Consider the following 18,460-nt stretch of genomic DNA (forward strand, 5'->3'; position numbering starts at 1 on the left):
TCTCTAACCACTACGCTATTTAACAAGGGATAATGACTCAATCAGTCACTCAGTCAGTAAGAGACATTCACTCTTCTTAAGCCATCCGGCAAAAATGCAGATATGTATCCATTTAGGCAGCTGGACCTAAACTTAACTTTTGGGCTAAGTAGTTAGGCTGGTAATTGGAAGATTCCCGGTTCGAATCCTGACTTGGCTAATTGTTGTTTTTGTGTCCCTGGGCAAGGCACTTCACATTATGTTGCTCAGTATTATTCGTCATACAAAAAGTTGGGCAAACACCTATACAGCCACGCCCTTACATGATCGGCGCCACAGCAAGTAGACAGGAACACCAGCTTTGTAACTCGGACCTGGTCCTACCCAGTCCGTTGGCTTAGCTACTCTCACAGGCTACCCTCCGAACTCCAGCAGTCCACCTACATTGTAGCATGAAGCACAACGCAATGTTTTCCTGCGACCATGACATCTACCGATCATAACGGAGCGGCTAAATCACTTGACCCGTGCCACCCCCATACTGTTCCCACCAATACCATATCCCCCAAATTGGTTCCACACACTTGGCTACAATGAATCAATGGAATGGCACAATGTGTCGAACACTTACATTGATTTCAACGTGAGTTGGACAAAATTGCAAGCTTACTTTTCATGACTGGCAACTTAACGATTTGGTCCCCTCATCTGGAGGAAAGATGACATTACCGCAAATTTAAGAATGCATTACAGATCTCAGTGTGTTATTGCAATACATTTGGGGTCGTTTAAGATGCATAAATCAGTCAGCGATTACTATACAAGAACACTTAAACTAAGAAGATATTTAATGTAATGCTTCATGAAGATGCACCTTGCTTCTGAAATGTAACAACCCAATAGGCAGATAAAATAAACTGGTCTGACGCATTCAACGTTGCAGAACTGTGACGTTTAAGTGGCTTGAATGCAACTTCGCTGAGGTCTCCTCTTGGGTTTACAATGGTGTCATTGGGTAAGTGGTTACTAATAACGCTTGATTACTGAGTCCCAACAAGGTAACCGAAATGTCTGGATTTACTATTTTTGGAGGTTGTACTGTGTTTACAAAAGAAAATGAATTAGCATGGTCTTGACTTTGGTAGACAGCGACAGTGTATAGCTCGTTAGCTACTTAGCTAGCCAACGTTACCGTAACCAAATGCTGTACAGTATTCAGTGTACTGGTTTACAAACGTGCTAGCTACGTTTTGCTAAATAAATGGCATACTTAACTTGTAGCTACAGAGCATTTAAAAAAATATATATTATGTATTATTTCAATCGCTTAAAGGAACTGCTCAACAAACTCGATAAGGCATTTATTTTGATGGGAAAGCTGGGGAATCATTTCTGTGTAACACCTGTGCTGTAAATCACAAACGTGCTCACTGTCACTATATCAAACTGCAAAACAGCTTAGGCATTGTTGTTTGTACACAATGTGAGTAAATATTTAAACATTTTGTTTGTCATATAGTTTACAGTATAATTAACGCTTTGAATACAATTCAAATTGGAACAATTATTGACAGACATTATTCTCACCGTTATTTCTTCAGGTGAATCAATTGTGAAGAAATTCTATTTTTCAGTGAAATCTACCCACTAAACACATTTGTTTCCTAGTTGAGGTGCTTTGTCTCGTGCTGGTGGCGGTGTTGTGGGGCTGTACCAATCCATTTCTGAAGAGAGGCACAGAGGGAATCGAACAAGTGAAAAAAGAGAATACGTTTCTTCAGTTCCTGGCTGAGGTCAAGTTCCTGTTTTTAAACGTTAAGGTAAATTCACAGCTGTATGTGCACATACAAATGGTTTCATGTGTTTTTCATCCATGTCTCCCATTTTACACTGCAACTATGGGCTAAAACTACATTTTCCTTTATGTTTGAAGTACCTTATACCATTCCTGCTGAATCAGAGCGGGTCCTTGGTTTACTATTTCACCTTGGCCACCACAGGTACGCTGCATTAGCATGGCAACACGTTGAAGTACTATGTGACTGTTTTACCCATCAGCCTCTAATAACACCATCCTCCAGATTCCTGTAATCTCTAAATGACATGACAAACTGCCATAGAAATGCCAGTCACCCTTTGACAGACATCTGTCTTATTCTACTGAATGCCATTCAGTGTTCTCTACCTCCTTGTAATTTATTGAGGTCACTGATTGGTTACGATCTTCCTAGCCTGGTTTTCTATAGTAGGTCTTAATTGGATACACATTCAGAATGAGTCCCCTGGTGGTCTTCTTGGGAAATTCTCCTGACTAATACATAGATGTTTTGGACTGGTAGGGGAAGTGGATCATAGCTCTAAACGTGTGGTGTGTTTTCTGTCTCTGTGGTTCGGTCTTCATCTCTCCTCTTCTCCCTCCCAAACAGATCTCTCTCTGGCGGTGCCTGTGGCCAACTCTCTCAGCTTCCTCCTCACCCTGCTCACAGGGAAGCTGCTCGGGGAGGAGTTTGGAGGGAAGAGTGAGTGTCCTTTGGTTATTAAGTTGCCGTGTGCCAAACATAGTAGCACACATCGTGCTGTTAGGAGAAAACAGGATTTAGAATGGGGAAAATACGTCTGTGTCCCCAGAAGGTTAGAGATTCTAAAGTGTGTATGTGTAGGTTACCAATTAGTATTTGATTTGTGGCCCAGATTGTTTAAATGTCTTTGTTGATGCAGGAGCTGTTGGAGGAATGGTCCTCACCATGACAGGGATCAGTCTGTGCATAACGAGCTCCATCTCTGAGACTGAGAGCACGGGCCAGCAGAATGGCACACAACTAGATCCATAGATCACCATAGATCTAGACCCATTACGTGGAACTACTCAGCGCTTCACTGTGTCTATTGCTATGCGTTCAGCACTACAAAGGATGTCTGGGAATATTTTTAACTAGGCATCATTTCATGCCAGCTAGTTTGAGGTGTATATACTAGAATAAAGAAAGGACATTGAAAAGAAGGGGTTTAGTAAACTGAAAATTATCATCAAAGGGATGTTCACTCATTTTGGTAGACAGCAAAATGTGACATCCACATTTTCTGCAATGGAAGAAATATTTTTAAAACTTGCACAATTTAGTTAAAATAAAGACATGTAAAAATGGGTGAACTTTCCTTTTAATTATTCCCCTTCAGTTTAACTAAACTCTATTTTTTATTTGACTTTACTATAATAATCTTGATGTCTACTGAAGTCATATATCATCCATAGACTTAGTTGTCATTAACAGAATATACTTAATACTGTATTGCATACTTCCTCAACTACATGATTATTTAGGTTGACCAAAGGGGACCAAAACATTTTGGAACACAGAATGGAAATGGACTACAGGGGTTACTGGAAAAGTTCACAGTTCTCCCTACCCTGGACACTGACCTCTGAAAGCCAAGAAGTAGAGTGATTGGACCATGAGTCAAGGAGAACACGCAGGCAAACTCAGCAGGATGTCAGCACACTCATTGCTGGGGCTCTAATATGTAATGAGTATTGTAAGACTTGAGGTCATGTTGGGTTCATACTAGCCAGGATCCAGCTTTACTGCCTGACTAGTTAAAGCCAAGCCAGACATTCTGGTCACTCTGATGCCATTCTGTGTGAATGCTGCCAAAGGACAGGCCTTTTGTCCTGTAGAAGACCACAATCAATGTGTTAATTATGAAAATGGACCAAATATAGTTTGCTTGTTGATATCAGTGCTGCTACTTTGTCAGTGAGACAAACCGCTATTATGATAAAATGTCTTCATCTATGTACAGGGGTTATTTTGATATTATACTACAAAGTTGTTTGATGCCTGCTGATGTATTAGTATTGTATATTTGTAAGAAGAAAGTATACATTTTGTTTGAGTTGTTGTATCCCATTTTTATTCAGAAGTGATGGCATTTTGAATTGTTGGATCCTACTCCCAATACCCTAATTCCATAAGACATTGCTGTTGATTTTGTAAGGTATGAAATATTACCAGTTGTATATTTCCTTTGGATATTAAAGTCTATTTTGACAAAACAGAATACTTCACATTCATTGTTCTGTTATTGACCCTTGTCCAAGTTGTTCACTTATTATCTCAAAAGTACTTTGTCCTATTTTACAATATGTTAGCTGCTAAGCATTGTGCATCAGTTACATTCATTTTGAAACATACACTACGTATTTTCAGTACCACAGATTTTCACAAAATGTAAATCTAAAAAGTGCATTCTGGATGATCAGTTTGCTAATTAAAACAATAAATGGTAGACTAAATTAATAGTGATAGTGTTACTTTGCTCATTAGCAGTTGACGTTATGATTCGTGTAGTGACCAGTATCTACATCATGTCATCTCCACTCCTCAACAGTTAGAAACACATCCTGAGTTCCAGATCATTCCATTAACCTTTGACGGGGGGTTACGAGGTCTCCGTTCAGAGGACTGGACTGTTCCATTGCTGTGTCTGGTGGGGGTTCAAAGACTTCCGTGCTGGCTGAAATCAGACAGCGCCATATGACGTTTTGTTATATTCCATGTCTAGTTTTAAAGTAATTACATACACAAGGACTATCATTTAAATTCACCTGTTCAACCTGATCAAAGTCTTGTCCTGTTTCTTTTGATTCTCTAGACTCTGAGAGCTATGAGATGCATGGAACGACGATGAAGAAGCCTTTAAGTGAGGAGTGTCTGACCTTGGTTCTGCCTTTAGCTCCTTGATTGGAGAGGAGTGTACAGACAGAATTAATGTCCAGAAATTAAGGGTTTCTGTAGATCCATGAGGTGATTAACATGTAGTGGGTGTATGTACTCACTAAGACAGATGGCTTTGGATCTGTGACGGAGGGCACCCAATTGTGCTCCAGGGATGAGTTTGCCTTTTTCAGAGGAAAAACATTTCACCGTAGTTATTTAGTATTATTTATCATTATTTATTTTTTTTACAGTGATAGTAAAGGACAAAATAGTATCACAAAACCACAAATACTGTTTAAATAATGAATTGTTCAGTGCATATATTCTTATACATATATATATAGAGAGAAAGAGAGCGATAACACAATATATAAGCACAGTCACCTGATTACTGTCATCTGTGTTTAAGTTACTGGGCTCAATGAGTACTTCCTTTTCCAAAGATTTGACCTTTCTCTATAAAAAAACATTTATTATTAATTAAAAGGAGTATATCACATACATAAAGATTCACATAGGCATAAAGATGCACACACGCAGACACACACACACACGCAGACACACACGCAGACACACAACTTTTAATGATGTTTACAGGCTCTGGCTGAATAAACACTATGTATTCCAACTACACACAGAGAGACATGGTGAGCCATAAAATATCCAAAGGTTTCTTCTGTGTTTGGGCTGTATGTTATGAATGGGTGTGTTCTGTGTTTGTGTTTGGGCTGTATGTTATGAATGGGTGTGTTCTGTGTTTGTGTTTGGGCTGTATGTTATGAATGGGTGTGTTCTGTGTTTGTGATTGGGCTGTATGTTATGAATGGGTGTATTCTGTGTTTGTGATTGGGCTGTATGTTATGAATGGGTGTGTTCTGTGTTTGTGATTGGGCTGTATGCTATGAATGGGTGTATTCTGTGTTTGTGATTGGGCTGTATGTTTTGAATGGGTGTATTCTGTGTTTGTGATTGGGCTGTATGTTATGAATGGGTGTGTTCTGTGTTTGTGATTGGGCTGTATGTTATGAATGGGTGTGTTCTTTGTTTGTGATTGGGCTGTATGTTTTGAATGGGTGTATTCTGTGTTTGTGATTGGGCTGTATGTTTTGAATGGGTGTGTTCTGTGTTTGTGATTGGGCTGTATGTTATGAATGGGTGTATTCTGTGTTTGTGATTGGGCTGTATGTTTTGAATGGGTGTGTTCTGTGTTTGTGATTGGGCTGTATGTTATGAATGGGTGTGTTCTTTGTTTGTGATTGGGCTGTATGTTTTGAATGGGTGTATTCTGTGTTTGTGATTGGGCTGTATGTTTTGAATGGGTGTGTTCTGTGTTTGTGATTGGGCTGTATGTTATGAATGGGTGTGTTTGTGATTGGGCTGTATGTTATGAATGGGTGTGTTCTGTGCCTGTGACGTGAGGCTCCCATTCATGACATCCTCTTTGTAGATCGGAGAAGGGCTGTTCACAAGTGAGTTCCTGACTCGTCCAGTTGAGGTTTCCTCCTGTGTGATACCAAGAAAATCACAGTTATTCCAGTAGTTCTGTTATCTGAACACTCAGTAGGGCAACACTTTTGAGAATAATTTGTCAAATCACAAGTTATGATTGAAACACCTTGCCTAGGCCTTCTGGGTAAGGAGAGGGGTCTTTTTCACTCGATATCTTACCCTCTGCAACTTCGGTCAAACTCTGGAGGCGAAATTTTTTTTACAAATAACCTATTTGACCATAGTCTCAAATCTATAAAACAGACTACCAACCAGGTGTGAGGAAATGTTTCCATTTTATTAATTCAGCAGGTACCTGGCTCAGGGCACAGTGCTTTTCTTATCCACTGAGGGATTAAAACTAGCAACCTTTCGTTCACTTCCCCATCCCTGTTGAACAGTATACCATCTGGCACCATCTCGAACCGAAACCCACCTGATCACCGCCATTTGAATGGGGAACATGTCTCCCAACGAAGTCCTCATCATCAACTGTCTCTGCCTCTTTCTAAAAGACCAAGGCACAACAACACATGCTACTGTTTGCTTGGCTAGAAACCACATCAAAGAAGAAACCAGTTGAGATTGTCCTGTCGCACAGCTAAGGAAGGAAGAACACTGGGTGGGGAAACATGGTGCAAACGCTCGGGGTGCCAGGAGGTTTTGATTGAGGGAGCTAAAAAGGGGCTCGGTCAACGCCAGGGGGCTCGTGTCACTCACATACCACGGTTTGGAGTCGAGTGACACGCCCCATCGACCAACAGAATTAATTCTTGGCGGTGCTAGGCTTATTCTTGGGGGTGCTTTAGGACCACAGAATAAAGGACATTTCAAGCAAACAATACCAATGTGACAGAAAAAGGAGGCGTACCTGGTCGACAGGGAGTTCTACTACTGTGTTCTTGTCCTCCTGCACCTCCTCAGCCCCCCGCACCTCCTCCCTCCGTCTCTGTACACCTCCTGTGAACACGCTGGCCTGGGCTGCCAGACAAACACGCATTGGCCAAACATTATTAATGCAGTCATACACTGTGAATCCAAGTCTTACCCAATGTCACACACTAAAACAAGCAAAGGAACCCTCCAGAATGTTTAGCAGCAGTAATGGTGAAACACGGAATGCCGTTTCCGCTGTTTCCGCTGGCCTCCAGGTAAATAAAAGTGTGTGTGCTGTTACCTCCTCCAGCCCTTGGTGGAGGCCTGGGCTTTGCTCGGTTCCTCGCTCGGACCTTCACCGGTCTGGCGTGGAACATGGAGCTGTCCTCCTTGTCTGATGTCTGGTTGGCCTGGCCTGGGAGAGCTGCCTCCCCAACCTCGTCCCCCGTGGACTTCACCCTCCGCCCCTCCGACTGGGAGATCGCCAGCGGGGTTGGGCAAAAAAATCAAGGGAAACCAACTGAATCAGGACAAGACTATCTGGTCTCGTCCAATGGGAAATGCTCCTTTCCGCAAAATAATTTCAGGCCAGCTTTTTTGACAGTACCTCGGGAGAGTCCAGGAGGGCGGAGTCACTGTACCTGTCTTCCGGGCCGCTGGCTGCTTTCCTGCCCTGAGGAAGACATCGTCAGACAGGGTGCATCTTCACACTAAGATGGGCTACAGACCAATATAATTATACATCCTCTTCGCTGCCCATTATTGGGATGACAAGAGTGTACAAAAACTGGAAAAGCTCACGACAGGCCAATAAATCTCTAGATTTACATTGGAAGAAGGCTGCAAACACAATCCTGGCAGTGTATCACATGAGAACACACTTTATGAAAAGCATATGTGCCCTAATGCCAAATACAAGGGATGATTTGGATTTATTTAATCCTATATTTAATCCGTCTAATCATTTTTGGTGTATGAAACACGTATGTACAGTGGGGCGAACAAGTATTTGATACACTGACGATTTTGCAGGTTTTCCTACTTACAAAGCATGTAGAGGTCTGTAATTTCTATCATAGGTACACTTCAACTGTGAGAGACTGAATCAAAAAAATCCAGAAAATCACATTGTATATTTTTAAATAATGAATTTGAATTTTATTGCATGACATAAGTATTTGATCACCTACCAACCAGTAAGAAGCTCTCACAGACCTGTTAGTTTTTCTTTAAGAAGCCCTCCTGTTCTCCATTCATTACCTGTATTAACTGCACCTGTTTGAACTCGTTACCTGTATAAAAGACACCTGTCCACACACTCAATCAAACAGACTCCAACCTCTCCACAATGGCCAATTCCAGAGAGCTGTGTAAGGATATCAGGGATAAAATTGTAGACCTGCACAAGGCTGGGATGGGCTACAGGACAATAGGCAAGCAGCTTGGTAAGAAGGCAACAACTGTTGGCACAATTATTAGAAAATGGAAGAAGATCAAGATGACAGTCAATCTCCCTCAGTCTGGGGCTCCATGCAAGATCTCACCTCGTGGGGCATCAATAATCATGAGGAAGGTGAAGGATCAGCCCTGAACTACACGGCAGGACCTGGTCAATGACCTGAAGAGAGCTGGGACCACAGTCTCAAAGAAAACCATTAGTAACACACTACGCCGTCATGGATTAAAATCCTGCAGCGCACGCAAGGTCCCCCTGCTCAAGCCAGCGCATGTCCAGGCCCGTCTGAAGTTTGCCAATGACCATCTGGATGATCCAGTGGAGGAATGGGAGAAGGTCATGTGGTCTGATGAGACAAAAATAGAGCTTTTTGTCTAAACTCCACTCGCCGTGTTTGGAGGAAGAAGAAGGATGAGTACAACCCCAAGAACACCATCCCAACCGTGAAGCATGGAGGTGGAAACATTCTTCTTTGGGGATGCTTTTCTGCAAAGGGGACAGGACGACTGCCCCGTATTGAGGGGAGGATGGATGGGGCCATGTATCGCGAGATCTTGCCCAACAACCTCCTTCCCTCAGTAAGAGCATTGAAGATGGGTCGTGGCTGGGTCTTCCAGCATGACAACGACGAGAAACACGGAGCCAGGGCAACTAAGGAGTGGCTCCGTAAGAAGCATTTCAAGGTCCTGGAGTGGCCTAGCCAGTCTCCAGACCTGAACCCAATAGAAAATCTTTGGAGGGAGCTGAAAGTCCATATTGCCCAGCGACAGCCCCGAAACCTGCCAACAAAGGTTTCTGTACCAAATATTAAGCTCTGCTTTTCTGATGTATCAAATACTTATGTCATGCAATAAAATGCAAATTAATTACAAAAAAATCATACAATGTGATTTTCTGGATTTTTATTTTAGATTCCATTACTCACAGTTGAAGAGTACCTATGATAAAAATGACATGCTTTCTACATGCTTTGTAAGTGGGAAAACCTGCAAAATCGTCAGTGTATCAAATACTTGTTCTCTCCACTGTACACAAACGCTCTGAAATTAAGTGTGAGATTATTTATTTTAATATCAACGTAATTGTTGAATCCAAACATTTGGAGTATAGAGCTAAATAATGAAATAATGTTTCAGTGTTCCAATGAAAGTCCCCATAAAATACAATGGCTTTTAAAAGTATTCACCCCCTCAGACTTTTCCACATTTTATTGTCTTACAAAATGAATTGAAATTCAATTGAAATGTAAAAGGGAAAAATGTAATCTGTAAATTGCTCTAAATTAATTACAAATTAAAAACTGCATTGCATAAGTATTTTCCCGCTTTAGTGAATTTATGGAACAGACACTAACAGTTTCTATTTGGACATGTTTCCAAATCTGGACATGGGAGTTTTTGCCCATTCTTTGCAGAATTGTTCAACATCCGTCAGGTTGGATAAGGACCTTTGTTGAACCGCAATTTTCAGCTCTTTCATGTCCAAGGGTGTGAATACTTTTGAGAGCCCTCGTACCTTAGACTCAAAACAAGTATAAAGCAGACAGTACCTCACCTCATGTCTTCTTGACACTCGTCTATTTCCTGGGGCATTTCTGAAAAACAATGCAAAGTAGAAATATTAAATTATATTAATATTGTGCACTATGGACTGTAATTTAACTTGATAGCATAGTCCAGTTGAGGATTTGGTCTCTTTTAAAATAAATATTTAAAATACACCAATTTCAGTAATCCCATGATTCAGTCTTGTCGGTCCAAAATCTGTTCTATGGTCTGGGGCTCTAATGGTCTCCGTGCTAAAACGTTCTATGTTCTGGTGCTCTAACGGTCTCCGTGCTAAGATGTTCTATGGTCTGGTGCTCTACCAGTCTCTGTGCTAAGACGTTCTATGGTCTGATGCTCTAACGGTCTCCATGCTAAGACGTTCTATGGTCTGATGCTCTAACGTTCTCCGTGCTAAGATGTTCTATGGTCTGATGCTCTAACGGTCTCCGTGCTAAGACGTTCTATGGTCTGATGCTCTAACGGTCTCCGTGCTAAGACGTTCTATGGTCTGATGCTCTAACGGTCTCCGTGCTAAGACGTTCTATGGTCTGATGCTCTAACGGTCTCCGTGCTAAGACGTTCTATGGTCTGATGCTCTAACAGTCTTCCATGCTGAGTCAGCCGTACCTCTCTGGAGCTTTAGGAACCAACAGCTCCATGTATGGAAGCTTCTTGAACCTCTCGGTACCCACAGCCACGTAGTACTGGCCACTCTCCAGCTCGTTTGCACTGGACACTCCCACCCCGCCCAGGGTGTACAACCTGAGAGGTCACAGGGTCAAAGGTCACTAATGGTTGTCAATGTGCCTCACGGGGGTCGTGAATCTGCCATTGTGTTATTTGGGTGTGTTATTTGTGCAGCCCTGTGTGAGGTATTTATATGTGTCTGTAGATGCTTGTGCGTGTGATTGTGATTGTGTGTGTGACCTGCGAACTGCTCCGGTGCGTAAACTGGCTTTCTCCGTGACCAGGCCGAGGATCTGATCCAGGTCATGCTGCCAGGTCCTTGGAATGATGAAACGGAATGGTGGGCAGCGGAGATCTCCGTTGCGGAAAACACTGTCAAGGAACACGCGCGCGCACACACACACACACACACACACACACACACACACATAAATTACGTGCAGGATTTGTCACGATGAACAGGGAACTAGATCTGTGTGTTCTGTTGGACATTATGAATGGGCCAAGAATGCATGTATTTCTATATTTTTTCAGTATGGCAGGTGATGAGCGTGTTAGTGAACTGGGTTTCTTTGTGTGTGTGTGATACTGGAGACTATGACTGAGTTAACGGGGAAACTCACTGTATTATACAGGGTATTGGTATGTACTTCCTCCACTTAGCCGACACATTCGATCTGTGAGGTAACCTCGCCTGGCGATAGAAGCATCACAAAAGAATAAAGGGATGTACAATGAAATGTTTTTACAAGCCAGCTAACAACGCCTCGGCCGTTGGGTTTTGGCCCTGTACGTATTATCATAAAGCATTCGGGCCGATGCTCTCATCCAGAGAAACCTACAGTCAGCGCACTGGTCTGATGATGGACGTGAGACACCTTTAAACAGTGGCACAGATATCACATTCAGATATCACATTCAGATATCACATTCAGATATCACATTCAGAACATAAAGCATTCCATTCCAGCCAGCATAATGGATATAATGAGGTTTTTGTGAGAAACACCTGAAGTAAATGTTCAATGTTAGCTATAATTAGTTCACATAAACAGATCCATTAACACTAATTTCGGAGAACAACATTTAAATGTCAGCAATGTTTGTTTATCTAATTTTGGAATAAACCTCTTCAATTGTATTAATTAAAGAACAAAACAGAGCAAACCACCCACTGACATTCAGCAATAGGCTGTTATCACTTATTATTAGTGTAATCACTGTTTTTGCCAACAACCCTTTAGCCAGAGAGCTGTGTCCATGGCAACACACATTGTTCTATTCATCTACATAGACTAGCTAAACACTATAGCCCATATCACTATATCTGTCCACAAAACTGCCTCAATGTTACTATTTGAACCCAGCTAGTTTTTTCATCACCCAACTATCTGATATATACTGTAACATATTTGATATATATTGTAAATTTACATTTTAGTTAGTTAGGAGATACTCTTATCCAGAGACTGTTGCATTACAATAAATCAAAACATCAAACTATTCCAACCACGCGTTGGAGTTTCACAGTGTTTCACAATGCTTGTGCTTTGACGTGAGTTCCCTTCACTACGCTGTTGTACCAAAACAAAGTGGTAGGCATGGGCAGAGCAGCGAGGGGTTGGGTGGGCATCAGACCTGCCCAGGCATGTTCAGGCCTTCAGTAACACCGGATGGAGCCAGTGATTCAGGCTTTGTTTTCTCAGCACAGAGTTCCCAGCTGCTCAGCGTCTTTGCTTATCTTCAAAACTGTTTAAGCACACACTTACATAACGTTTTTTTTTTTTTTATGAAGTATGATTTTTCTCTGAAATTGTACATTACATGCTCCATAGCACTTCCGGCCAAACATCCAATCATCCTGAAACCAAAGCAACCACATGGTGTGAACGGCCATTCATCTGCTGTACTTGTTTGGTCTTGGATAACAGCAGTCTGTGACACCAATTTGCGTAATATTACATAATCAACACAATATTTACTCTTGAATGTATCCAATGAAGAAGGAAGAACGGTTGTCATGGGCCAAGAATCACCATGGAATCTCGGGGACAGGTGATTGGTTTTGGGGTCAAATATTGTTTTTGGGGGTCACAAGGCCCTGCACTCTACATGCTATGTGTCCATTCACAGAAAATCAATATTTAAAACATATTTCTGGATGCATTTCAGTATAAAATAGTATTTTCGGTGAATTTGGATTGGATCATAATACATACATTTGTTTTGAAATGTATTCTTTAAGTTTAACATTTCACATGTACTGTATTTTAGATTAGCTTTTTTGGGTATGGGAGTGATGGTCTGGATCCAAAAAACATAATTTAACATTTTCATCCAAAAGTACACGCTAGTATATCCAGGAATGGTTTTGCAGGCACAGATTAAGCCTATTCATGGACAAAATATTCAAGCTGAATGCAAAGCACTTCCAAAAACACACTAGTACATAATGGTTTTGAAGTTCAGTCTAATTATTGCTCAGTGAAAGAACCTGTTCTATGTTAAAGTGCTTGATTTTCCATATATGTCTTAGCAGCTGTTTAGATCCATCTGGTTTAAGATGAAGTGTGACAGACATTGTGACCCACCCCCCACAGAGCATTCCAGTGGCATGCCCCAGATGGGTTAGGCCTGGATTAATGAGTAATGGACTGTACCAGTGACAAGACAGATGGGTGAGTCCTGGGTGAATGACTAATGGACTGTACCATTGACAAGACAGAGAACCGCTGTATATAGAAAGTCATTGAACTCTACCTGATCGCCCTCTCCTTTGAGCACAGGCGGCCTCTTCAGTCCTGTGTTAAAATAACTGTATAGAAAAACCAACAGCCACAATCAGTGTTCATAAGTCAACACAACATGACACAGAAAACGTTGACCCATGTCTTATAAAGTTACTGTGCAACGGTTTAGTGTCTCCTTTAGTGTTTTTTTAAGCAGTCATACTTCTAAGTTCTTAAAACAAACATCTACTGGAGCAAGATAATGTAACCTTCAGTGCCTGGTCATCCATCACACATGAAACCACTGAAAAGACACGCGTACAGAATAAAGTCGGCCTGGCAGACGACTACTCACTCCAGTTTTTTGAACTTCTCAAAGCCTGCCGCGACATACTGGGCCCCAGACTGGAGGTCATGGAGGTCTCTGACCCGGTGACCCTGCCGGGGGGTGTACAGGGTCCGCACGGCCAGCGGAGCCTGAATACACTGGGTCACGTCGTTGAGGAACGCCTCCATGGTGACCAGCTGCCGGTGGTTGACCACAAACCTCCTCCCGGCGTGGAAGGGGTCCCCATTCCGGTAGACCGTTACACTCTTCACCGGAGGCAGGAGAGTTGCAGACCCGCTAGAAGCCATTTCGCCAGATTACACAGCCCGGTCTGTCTGTCTCGGTTCTTCTGCCACCCGACCAATCGGACACGAAGCGGTTCGTAAGGCGAGAACAGAGCCACAGTGCTCCAATTAGAAGGTGAGACCTCCTTCTGCTGTTGGGCTCCCGTGCGGTGGTCTCACAGCTCTGCCGTCTCCCACTCACGCTTTCTGTGCGGTCTCTTACACACACTACTCTCTGGCGGCCGTGAGTATTTCCTGGTTGTCATGGCAGCAGGGACACCAATGACTGGCTTTGTGGGCCAAACCATCGGCAGCAAGGCACGACAACAAAAGAGAAAAAAATCCAGGAAGCTAAAGAGACGATACTGAATAAATAAGATTACCTACTGTGCATTGTCTTAAAAATAATCCTGGAAGCCTGTTAAACTTAGAAAAGGGTTCACATTCTCACCAATCGTAGCCTAGTGCTAGCACCGTAGTCTCAATAATGGAAGCATTAGTCCAAGGTTAATAATTCAGGAGTGGACTGGGAATGCCAATTCCAAACATCCATTTCAAAGTCTTCTATGACTTTGCATGGACTATTTGGTAAGAACAGGCGGCGACTACGAAATTGACACTGCTGACAGAAAGGATCACTAGGTTGAATAACATGACTGCACTTTTTCATAGAAGGTTGAGTGTGTCTTCTAAAAAGAAAAGGTTCTTGGAGGATCCCTTAGGGCTCTTTACATTGATATTGTGGGGGAACCCTATACGGTCTTGCAAGAACTCTTTTAAAAGGGTTCCTCAAAGAAACATTTGAAGATCCTTTCGGGGTATAATTTTGAGCAGGTATGTTGTTAATATCATTGTTCATATCGTTCATATCATAACAAAGATAATCTCAAAGTGGCATGAAAAGAAAGATAAGCATTTTAAAAAACACAAACATGTAGCTACATAAGAGAACTCTTTGTCTGGAATTTAAAAAAGTGTCAGAGTGGACCATTGTGAGAGTTCAAAGCCCCAAACAGATCATTCACCAGGGGGTTTTCCACAGTGGAAGATAAGCATGTTGTCCGATGTCAGGCAATTTTAAATTAATATAAGTTTATTGTTTATAGAAAGCATTCACACTTTATCAATGATTCACATCATAAATTATCAGATATATGTAAGGATCAAAAACCAACTTTGTTATTTTCTGTATATTGCTTTGTATCTTCAACAGAATAAAAGGATTACTCAAAACAGTAACTTGTCAGAATGACACATTATGTCCAGAAGAAATGTCCAGTTGAGAATAGCCTCTTGTTCCTCTGCCATGTTAGGACATATTTAGTCTCTCCTTCAGTGTCAGGTACTGAGAGAGGGAGAGAGGACAAAAACAGACAAAGACAGAGTAGTGTAGAAAAATAGTAAATCAAATCCAAATCCATCCATCCATCCAGTGTCCCCTCTGAGAACAGTAATGTTTCGTAAACAAATACAGCATCACAATGTCTACAACAAAACCATCATTTTTAGGCAAAATATATATATCTAGGCAATAATATATAAAATATTGGTAAGAACAGCATCTTCATGCAGATGTTAAAATAAAATAAAAACCACTATCTGCTGCCTGTTGGGTGGAAACCCAGTGACATGGCATCAGCGAGAAAACGTGTCTCACCTTCTTACGGCTGTCGATAGCCTGCTGAAGCCACAGCATCTCCATAGCCAGAGAATTCCTGTGTAACTTCAAGGCCTCAGGGGTCCTGGGCATGTCCCTGGCCAGGGTCCGCCGCTGATGGGAACCTGGCAAACGGTAGATACTGTACGCTTAGAGACGCTCATCCGCTTACATGGCCAAAGAGCACTGTCCCTGAACAAATGTTAAAACCAATAGGAAGAAAGGAGATGGAAATCTCTCAAATCTTTGGATCTGCGGTGATATTGTCATCCTCCAGCACCTCCTGAACCCTCTGCACCTCCCCTCTCCTCCATCACACCTTACGAGCATTCTGGCCAGGCTGCAACACACACACACACACACACACACACAATTCCCTACCTTTGGGGAAATGTCCGTAGCTAGTGTCCAGACTGCTCCAGACAGAAGTTGCATCCTCTCCGTCCTCCAGCCGGCCTCTGTCCTCCAGCCGGCCTCTGTCCTCCAGCCGGCCTCTGTCCTCCAGCCGGCCTCTGTCCTCCAGCCGGCCTCTGTCCTCCAGCCGGCCTCCCCCCTGCAGGTGCTCCACCTGACAGCTCCCCAGCTCCCCTTCACCCACAGGACTAGAAGCACTGCAAGAACCCAGAGAGACGGATACCCGCCCATGGCTGTGCGGATCGTCTCTTTCTGGTTCTATCCTGTCTGACAGATACTGAAGTTGTACCCCTTCAGTGTCTCCCGTCTGCTCCACGGAACCGCTTCCTCTGTCCCGTTCCTTTTCCACATGTCTTTTTGATAAGGTGTCAGATTTCCGCAAAGGGTCAGCCTGTTTGGTAGAGTGCAAACACCATATTTTAAATACACAAATGGAACAAATACTACGCTCACAAAGTATGGTCTTTGAAAGAAGTGCGAAAATACAACCCTTACAGTGTCTTTAAAGTGAGGTATCGGAATAATGTGCCCCTTCCAATCCAAATGGCCAACGTCTCCGTCAATTTCTCTTACAACGTCCTCAAACTCTGAACATGCACAGTTGATCTCCTTTCTCGCAAGATATCCGCGAATGTGTGCCTGGTGGAATGAGGCGAACACAATGCACAGAAACACATCAATACTCGTTACTATAGCCAGTGCCTGTCCAAACAACTTGTGGGCAGTTCCGTCATAAAACGTTAGGCTAATCGCAAGAAAGCAGCACAAATGTATGCTATTGTCTTTACCTTAAAACATTCAGGGTAAACCCGTTATATCTATCCTTGCTCCACAGTTCTGCACACTTTCTACACTCAGCACAAAGTAAGTCGTTATCTTTGCTCCAGAGCATCATGGGTCGCTAACGGGATAACCAGATCGCTTGTTACTGTAAACAGTCATGTTCAGCTTTGAAGCCCCCACAGCTAGATTAACACAGCTAGCTAGTTTACTGCAAAACGTTACTAGGTAACGTAAGCTTGATCACTTTGTGGCAATCCAGTTAGGTAAACTAAAAGGTTAACAAGCGAACTCATGTTCGCTGCTTTTACCTGAAAATGTGTAAAGGTGTTTAACCAATCGCTTCCATCCATTGCTATGGTAACGTAGCAAAATTCGCGGGAAATAAAATAACTTTTCTTTCTGTTCCGGTGTCACAACCACTGTAACTAAAGATTAAAAGTACCTCCAGGAACGTTGTAAGCCAAAATATAACTACATATGTAATACGACATTGAAAACGGTTTAGTATTTAAAATATTTTAAAATAAAAATAGTTTTTCGTAAACTATTAAAATAATATATTAGATTCGCATTCGTTTTATTGTCGCTATTGGAGTTTATTTTGAAAACCATTTTCTCTGACCCGGAAGTACTGACTTAAGTTTTTGAAACGTTATAATGCAGCAGCTGTTTTCTGTAGGCTTGTATCAAAAGATCAAAACCACACGTGAAAATGAGTGGTGTAAACCAAATGACTTTGTTCCAGACTTGGGGCGCATCGGTTCCTCAAAAGGTCAGTCAAGCAAAACATTTGAAGACATCTGCTGGACGGCGAAAAACAACCCCAAACAGCAGCAACACCGCACCCGCGGTCAAGACTTCGAAGCCGGGTAATGGAACTTTGACGGACCCGGCGTCCCGTAACTCACTCTGGGGTGAATTTGGTCAGGGGTCCATAGCTAACGTGAGAGATCTCGAGGCTACTGCTGATGGTGACGATGATGATGATTTAATGGTTGTTGCTGTTTATGAGGCCGAGCGGTCTTTGCAAATTGACGGAAACTTTGGAAAACACACATCACTTATTGAAAGCACCACCACTACTACTAGTAACAGCATCACACAGACGTCCTCAAGTGGAACAACAAACTACAACGACTTCCCTGGCCTTGACAGCTCCTCTGCAAAAATATGGATCTACCCCACCAACTATCCCATACGAAACTACCAGCTCAAGATATCGGAGGCGGCTTTATTCCAGAACACTTTGGTGTGCCTTCCCACTGGTCTGGGAAAGACTTTCATTGCTGCTGTGGTAATGTACAACTTTTATCGATGGTATCCATCCGGAAAGATAGTTTTCATGGCACCAACAAAACCTCTGGTGGCGCAGCAAATAGAAGCGTGCTACAACGTAATGGGGATTCCACAAGGACACATGGCGGAGTTAACAGGTGAGTGACGCGCGCTTCACCATATTTGAATGTAGCCACGTTAAGGCTTTAAAACCTTCTGTTGTCTGACGTGTCCATACC

At 42.5% G+C, this 18,460-nt stretch overlaps 4 protein-coding genes across 7 annotated transcripts in view; 2 read left to right on the forward strand and 2 right to left on the reverse strand.

Moving 5' to 3' along the window:
* The first annotated feature begins 50 nt into the window (after nt 1–50).
* tmem234 (transmembrane protein 234) lies at nt 51–4,035 on the forward strand. The gene is made up of 5 exons (XM_010879552.4): nt 51–994; nt 1,648–1,799; nt 1,913–1,979; nt 2,406–2,498; nt 2,698–4,035. The coding sequence occupies exons 1-5, from the start codon at nt 982–984 to the stop codon at nt 2,808–2,810; spliced, it is 438 nt and encodes a 145-aa protein (XP_010877854.1). The 5' UTR covers nt 51–981; the 3' UTR covers nt 2,811–4,035.
* On the reverse strand, nt 3,888–14,570 carry dcdc2b (doublecortin domain containing 2B). Of its 4 annotated transcripts, XM_013137626.4 has the most exons (16): nt 13,836–14,568; nt 13,512–13,566; nt 11,375–11,445; nt 10,992–11,123; nt 10,692–10,826; nt 10,072–10,111; nt 7,669–7,734; nt 7,363–7,534; nt 7,057–7,166; nt 6,622–6,693; nt 6,313–6,387; nt 6,105–6,200; nt 5,082–5,153; nt 4,817–4,879; nt 4,586–4,716; nt 3,888–4,494 (listed from the first exon to the last, which is right to left on the reverse strand). In XM_013137626.4, exons 1-16 carry the CDS (start codon nt 14,114–14,116, stop codon nt 4,476–4,478), a joined length of 1,590 nt encoding a protein of 529 aa, XP_012993080.1. In that variant the 5' UTR covers nt 14,117–14,568; the 3' UTR covers nt 3,888–4,475. The 4 variants fall into 4 exon arrangements, with proteins under 4 accessions (XP_012993080.1, XP_019909943.1, XP_019909944.1 ...); XM_020054384.3 differs by lacking the exon at nt 6,313–6,387; XM_020054385.3 differs by lacking the exons at nt 6,313–6,387; nt 6,622–6,693 and having other exon boundaries at nt 13,836–14,567.
* A 607-nt stretch (nt 14,571–15,177) lies between these two features.
* Nucleotides 15,178–17,758, reverse strand: iqcc (IQ motif containing C). The gene is made up of 5 exons (XM_020053945.3): nt 17,255–17,758; nt 16,659–16,802; nt 16,131–16,554; nt 15,750–15,874; nt 15,178–15,437 (listed from the first exon to the last, which is right to left on the reverse strand). The coding sequence occupies exons 1-5, from the start codon at nt 17,294–17,296 to the stop codon at nt 15,402–15,404; spliced, it is 771 nt and encodes a 256-aa protein (XP_019909504.3). The 5' UTR covers nt 17,297–17,758; the 3' UTR covers nt 15,178–15,401.
* The window catches only part of fancm (FA complementation group M), a 47,260-nt gene continuing 46,458 nt past the window's right edge, over nt 17,659–18,460 (forward strand). Inside the window, exon 1 of the mRNA XM_029125691.2 lies at nt 17,659–18,379. Coding sequence (XP_028981524.2) covers nt 17,659–18,379 — 721 coding nt within the window. The remainder of the gene's footprint in view (nt 18,380–18,460) is intronic.

Source organism: Esox lucius, chromosome 15 (assembly GCF_011004845.1).
Source record: "Esox lucius isolate fEsoLuc1 chromosome 15, fEsoLuc1.pri, whole genome shotgun sequence".
Classification (NCBI taxonomy): domain Eukaryota; kingdom Metazoa; phylum Chordata; class Actinopteri; order Esociformes; family Esocidae; genus Esox; species Esox lucius.